The 6,773-nt window shown below is 32.4% G+C and overlaps 1 protein-coding gene across 1 annotated transcript; it reads right to left on the bottom strand.

The window, feature by feature from the left end:
* Positions 1–328: 328 nt before the first annotated feature.
* On the bottom strand, positions 329–6,537 carry LOC106130376 (allantoicase). The gene is made up of 8 exons (XM_013329210.2): positions 6,317–6,537; positions 5,657–5,855; positions 5,237–5,317; positions 4,648–4,808; positions 3,718–3,874; positions 2,362–2,508; positions 1,911–2,092; positions 329–1,532 (listed from the first exon to the last, which is right to left on the bottom strand). The coding sequence occupies exons 1-8, from the start codon at positions 6,371–6,373 to the stop codon at positions 1,398–1,400; spliced, it is 1,119 nt and encodes a 372-aa protein (XP_013184664.2). The 5' UTR covers positions 6,374–6,537; the 3' UTR covers positions 329–1,397.
* Positions 6,538–6,773: the final 236 nt, after the last annotated feature.

Genomic DNA, 6,773 nt, shown 5'->3' with positions numbered 1-6,773 from the left:
CATAGATCGTGGTAAGAGGAAAGACGTAGTATCTGCCTTCCACTCCGGGAAATGGCGTGATTTTATTTATATGTGTATGTTACATCATTACATCATGTTCCACGATAAAATTTTTATGAAGCATAATATCAGCAACCGAAAGCTATCACGTAGTTCCTACGTAAAGTCCTGTTTGAACTTTTACGCCGGATATTACACAGGAGATTGCAAATGTCCTAAAATCCTCAAAACCTGGATAGAAGTCAGACACCAATATATTTTGGAATCATTTTCTGTTACTGCTACATTTTGCGGTAGGAATATTCTTATTCATAAAATAAACACAGAATCAAATTAAGCAATTTTTATTATAATATTCTAATAATACTTAACATAAGTACTACATACAATCCCTTGCGGGGTAGGCAGAGACACAAGGCTTGAAAATTAAGAAGAATTAAGTTTACTTAAAATACAGTTCATATTTTACACATACCAGTAATATTTTAAAATATATCACAATAATAATTATCATTTAAAAACTGCTTTATACGTTTCATGTTTGTAGGAACTTTCACATAATGATATTACATTTTTTTAAATGAAAATTATTTTTTTTAATATTTCCTACCCATATTTTTGGAACGCAATATTTATTCCACGAAGCTTTTCGTGTATTTATTCTTCCAGAAACGGTTTGAACATATTACGTATTTATATTACGTAAATCTCAATTTATACACTGACAGAATTTACAGAAACTATACACACTAATAATAAAAACAAAAGATTTGTATTTATGCACGTTTGTTAAAAAAATCTCAAAAACTACTGAACTGATTTTGATCAAATTTTGTACACAGATGGAATATTAAGAAATAAAATAGTCTATAATTCCTACGGAAGCGAAGTCTTGTGCAAGCTTTTAAACTTATCATTAAGAAATTGTAGTATTGACTATGATAACTTCGACAAAGTATCTAAAGAACAAGAATCATTAATGGTTTAAGAAAAAAAAATTAAGAAACCAATAATAACTTTATCTTTCTTAAACTCTAAACATATATCACAATTCCAATTTTAAAAAAGAAGTAAAAAAAATACAATAGTAGCAGTGAAAGTAATATAGAACACAATGTATGATGTTCTAATAATGTAAACTTAAGTTAGTTCAGCACGGTACATAAATGTAAGTCAATGTTCTAATCACTACAAAGTATAAAGCAAAGTCGCTTCTCGCGTCTGTCCCTATGACTGTATATATGTATGCTTAATCTATTAAACTACATTACGGAATTTGATGCAGTTTTTTTAATAGATAGAGTGATTCAAGTGGAAAGTTTATATGTGTGAAGCCGGGGCGGGTCGCTAGTATATTTATAAGATTACAGTGTCAATCTCTTAAACCACCATCTTTTTCACTGTATGGCTAACCGGTCTACGTAGCCCAAGGTTCGAATTCTGCTGATGCCACCATCAGGAGCCATGGTTACTCTGACATGGGTCACCACTTCGGAGTCGCAGTCAAACCAGTGTTCTTTATCGGCTGACATCTGCCAGAAGAAAAGACTATTAGATGAATTATAAAAGACTTGTGCCGTGTGATTTTCGGCAATTAAGAAAACTGCCTCTTTTTCCATGGATATCGTTGAAGGGGACTAAGAGAAAGGGTAATAAACATGGGATTGTGGACCTCTTTTAAGTTAGCAAATCTCAATTCCTAAATTAGGTTAGGCAATCTCAATTCCATTATTAAGCCATACAACTGAACGTGCATGGCCTTTCAGTCTTTGCAAGATCAGTGGATCTGTTTAACCCGCAAGGGTAACAGATGCGAGTATATGTAGGTATGTATGTTTGGCAATATTCAAAACATCTTACAATTTTAAAGGGAAATAGCTAACTGTTACATAAAATGGTCTGGTTCTCACCTTACTGGGTTTCAATATTTTGTGCCACGTCGGTTCATCTTCTGCACACCAATTATCTTTGTCCAAATAAGCGCCTTCAATTTTGACGGAGTCCGGAAAATTCCCTTTGAAATGGGCTGTGTCAATGCATATCTTTGATATTTTTCCGGGAAAGCCCAATTTGAAGACGGCCCACTCCTGACCTGAGATATACATACATACAAACATTATTCTATTTATAAATAATATAGATATCAGCCGCGACAAAATTCGAATCTTTGAATGCCTTATTTCTAAGATCAGTAACGGATATTACATAAAAAGGAAACATGGATGATTCAATTAATAACACTCAGAGAATTATGTCGTGACAAAATTTGACTAGGCACTTAGCACAATTTAGGATCTAGAATAATAGGATCAGCCAAAACACTATTGAACTATTATATAGAAGAAAAAGGTTTTCAAGTACCTGGCACTCTTAAAGTCCCATCATCGTTCACCTCAATAACGTTGGGTCTGTCGAGTCTCCTCGCAGTCTCCCAGCCATCAGACATGACGCAACTCTTGCTGGGCTTGATCATGTTCTTCGGGTGGCCGTAGTGGGCGTTGGAGTAACCTTCAATGATTTAAAGAGAGAATATTTGAGGAATTCTTAGTAAGAGACAAGTTGATTGAAGTGTTGATTACTTCCAGAACTTTGAAAGAAGCGGGAAGGAATTTGTATAATAATAAGTGCCTTGCACATTTTGTGTAATTTATACATACATATAACTACGTCTATATCCCTTTCGGAGTAGACAGAGCCAACAGTCTTGAAAGGACTGAAAGGCCACGTTCAGCTGTGTGGCTTAATTCAAATAGTGACATGTTGCTAGCTCATTGCATACAATAAAAATAACCAAGTTTGTTTGCCTTTCCATTTAAGATATCCATGGAGAAATAGAGTGGTCTTATTGTAAAGTGACATGAACCACACTTATAAATAGAAATTAAATTTACAGGTAAATTGAATTTACAATTGTTAGGTGGTGTTGAAGCCTACTTTTAATTAATAATATATTTGTACCAGTAGACTTCGTTCTTTCATACCAATTTCAATATAATTTATCTAAGTTGGGCCAAACATAAACTTAAGTCTATGCTTTTTTTTTGTCATTTGATTTCTATAAAAATCACTAGATGTAAATTATAAAGGTACCATGAATTTTAACTAAAGCACATCGGAGCTTACAGCGTAGGGGCTTAATTAAAAGCTAATGAAAGCCCCATGGAACGTACAATAATGATAATGAATGGGATACCTTTATGAGGTAACGTCGATGCTTTGGTCGGCGGGTATTGGAAACGTGAGCATTTAATTAAATATGGAACTTAGCCTTTTGGCTAATTGGTCATTGTGATTGGCAAATATTTTGATGTTTATCTGTTGTTTGCTTAACACATTTAATGAATTTTAACAATTTTGTAAACCAATTCGAGTTATTGTCATAAACGTTGTCTTTTTATCCCATAGAAAAAATTCAATTTTTTTTTTCTAAGAATTTTTTATTTTACTTGCAATTTCGAAAAGAATATTGCAAGTATAAGTAACTTGGTCCTGTTACCAGTTATTGATTTAAGATTTAAACAAATTATGGGATAAATATGCTAGTAACATAATTATTTTATTATGTTGAATGAAATAATTATAAACAAACGAAAAAAAAAATTCTATCATAAATGGAGAAATGGAGATACCTATGTACTTCTTCGTCTTTGTTTTTAAATGCGGAAAAAGACTAACATAAAAAATAAGTATGTTAAAAATCTATGTGACTTTACTAACCTTGGCATGTACCACCACTGAGCATTGAAACTAGGTCAATGATTTGATTGTGACGAGGCATTTCAGGTTTGGCTTCTCCATACACTCTGAACCTTGCTATTCCACCGTCAGGGTAGATGTTTATCCGTAAATGGGTCCATGTCTCGTCACTTACAACCTATAAAAAAATATACATACATAATACATAAAGTCACGTCTATATTCCTTACGGGGTAGACAAAGCCAATAGTCCCGAAAAGACTGAATGGCCACATTCAGCTGCTCGGTTTAATGATGAAATTGAGATCCAAATAGTGACAGGTTGCTAGCCCATCGCCTAAAAAAAGAATCACAAGTATGTAAGCCTATCCCTTAGTCGCCTTCTACGACAGCCATGGGAAAGAAATGGAGTGGTCCTATTCTTTTTTGTATTGGTGCCGGGAACCACACGACATTATAAAAAATTATAATAAAAATTAAGGTTCTATTATTTCATGTTAAATTATAGAGCCTTAGTAAAACGTTGAGATGTGTACCAAAGGTACGCTTTATAACCCTAACTTCTGTACAGTCGAGGGCGAAAAGCATGAATAAGTTATGTCGTTGGTTTTTAACAAAATAAGATTGGATTATCTGTCACCAACTGTAAATAAATTGCAGAATAAGTCATTCATTTATGGTAATGAATACATTGCGATGCAACGTTCATAGCCAGACAAACAATAACTTGAAATTTTCTTGAAATTTTGTACACACGTACATAATAAGGAGTACTGAGAAGAACATTATGAAAATTTCATATCGGAAAAAGTAGTCGCTGTGGAATTTCTAATATACGACAATACGAGCTAAAACCCATATTTACCATATCAGTCTTTTCAAGACTGTTGGCTCTATCTACCCCACAAGGGATATAGATGTGACCATATGTATGTATGTACCCATATTTACCTTTTGATAGTTGAACCTGGTGTCTTCATACCCTGGTCGAAGAGGAGTCATAGGAACTATTTCATCCCATTTATCTGAGTTCAGATGTCCTATCTTCTCAAGATTGTATTCGGAGCAGGCCGTACCCATTTGAGGCTTTCTCTCCGGTATAAGTGCTTCCTCTGAAATTTTAATATGTCCATCAGTTCTGGATTTTTCATGTACAATGTAGATTTGAAATTTTAGGAGATGTGTTAGCGAAATAATAACATATACTCTACTGTTCTTAAATAATACAGGTATTAAACGCGTGAGTAACGTACCTTTGTTTATTTTATTATTTTTGCGCTTGGTGATTATTCGACTTAGTACATAATAAAGGTAGGTTACGTGCGCGTTTAATACCTGTATTATTAATAAATAGTAAAATGCAATCGGAAAGTTAATAATCATTTATAATACCATGTAAGTATTTCTTTTTTAAAGTTGAAACCATGATCATCAAATTTATTCTTAAATTTATACATAATGTTTTTGTGAAAATTTTACGCAAAGATAAATTGAAGCCTTATTAATTTGTAGCTTAAAATATACAAATAAAACAACTTACCTTCAGGTGTCAGACTAGCAGCCTGAACAGAATATTTGGGTGCATTATTTCCCGTGAAAAAAGCTGTGTCTACGAGCAGTCCTGAAATGTATAAAAAAATATAAACATTTTGCCTTCATTACTTTTATATTTCTTTAATAATCATTTTACTTTGATTGACAGAAAAAAACTTACAGTTTTATTCTAGTGTAAACTATTATATTCGTATAAACAATTATGTTATTATTAAGCAGTGAAAAAGGAGACACAATTAGCAGACAATAATTATTACCGCCTGCCTAAAACGAAAATTTAATAATTTTCATTCCCGTGGAAATTTCAGAAATTCCTCTTTTAGTGCATCTCTTGACCAAAGCTTGAACAACTGAACGTTGAGTATTTTATAATAATAAAAAAAAAAAAACTAAAATTGATACGAACCTTTAATAATACATTTGGTAGCAAGCTTGATGATGCACCAGTCATGACCACTGATCCTCTTCCTCCTCGTCTCCCATCCATCCATCCATTTGCCGTACTCAGTGAACTTCTCCGGAATGAAGATGGGTTCCTCATCAGATATCATATTCTCGCACGGAGCGAAGAAGTCGTCCGTGGCGAATAATACTTGCCCACCTGACTGTAAAAATTGTTTTATTTTTATAAATTTTTTTCTGTTGCATTTAGATACATAAAAAAATTATGTTATGATAATGGTCTCATATTTTTTCTTAATAAAGTAAATACAGTATCTTTAAAAGTCGAATCACTCGTATTTCTTTCAATATTTTGATAAGTACCTAATATAAGTTCTGTAATAACAAGTCTTGATATTTTTGTTAAAAGTATTCTAGGTATCTGTTACACATCTGTTCGTATCTAAAGAAACGAGTTCTATATGTATGTACTAAAATAAAATATGTAATAATATAATATGATAAAATCTTAGAATTTCAAGTAGTTATTCATCTCAATTGTATCATAAAGCCAAATAGCTGAACGTGGCCATTCAGTCTTTTCAAGACTGTTGGCTCTGTCTACCCCGCAAGGGATATAGATGTGACAATATGTATGTATGTATGTATTCAAGTAGTTACTTACACTAGAACTAGCCAATTCGCAAAGCTCCGAAAATCCCGGTGGTCTTGTATCGATCATTTTAAATTTCTATTTAAAACAACTTAAGTAAATTAAAAAATTTAAACTTTCAAATTTTAAAACTTTTAACTTATTTTTTTTTATAAAATATCATACAAATCTTATTTCTGAATCGTAATTCTAAATTGATAATTCAAAATAAAACAGTGTACAAGCACACGCACAAGTCACAACAGATTAAAAGTAAACTGCCTCGGCTCTTATTTATATATCACTTGAGTCGACAATTGATAAAACTAATAATAACATCAACAAAACACAGTTATCAAGTTTTTGCTGGTAGTGTACCTATTACTTGGTAGTGGAAAATTTATCACCTTTTCATTCTTTCCTTAACTTGTATCATGAATGTTACGAATGGGGTAGATTATGTTTGTTTGTTTTTGTAATAATGAATAGT

Source organism: Amyelois transitella, chromosome 9 (genome assembly GCF_032362555.1).
Source record: "Amyelois transitella isolate CPQ chromosome 9, ilAmyTran1.1, whole genome shotgun sequence".
Classification (NCBI taxonomy): Eukaryota; Metazoa; Arthropoda; class Insecta; order Lepidoptera; family Pyralidae; genus Amyelois; species Amyelois transitella.
The sequence above is the reverse complement of the archived record's forward strand: the minus strand, read 5'-3'. Positions and strand labels throughout refer to the sequence as shown.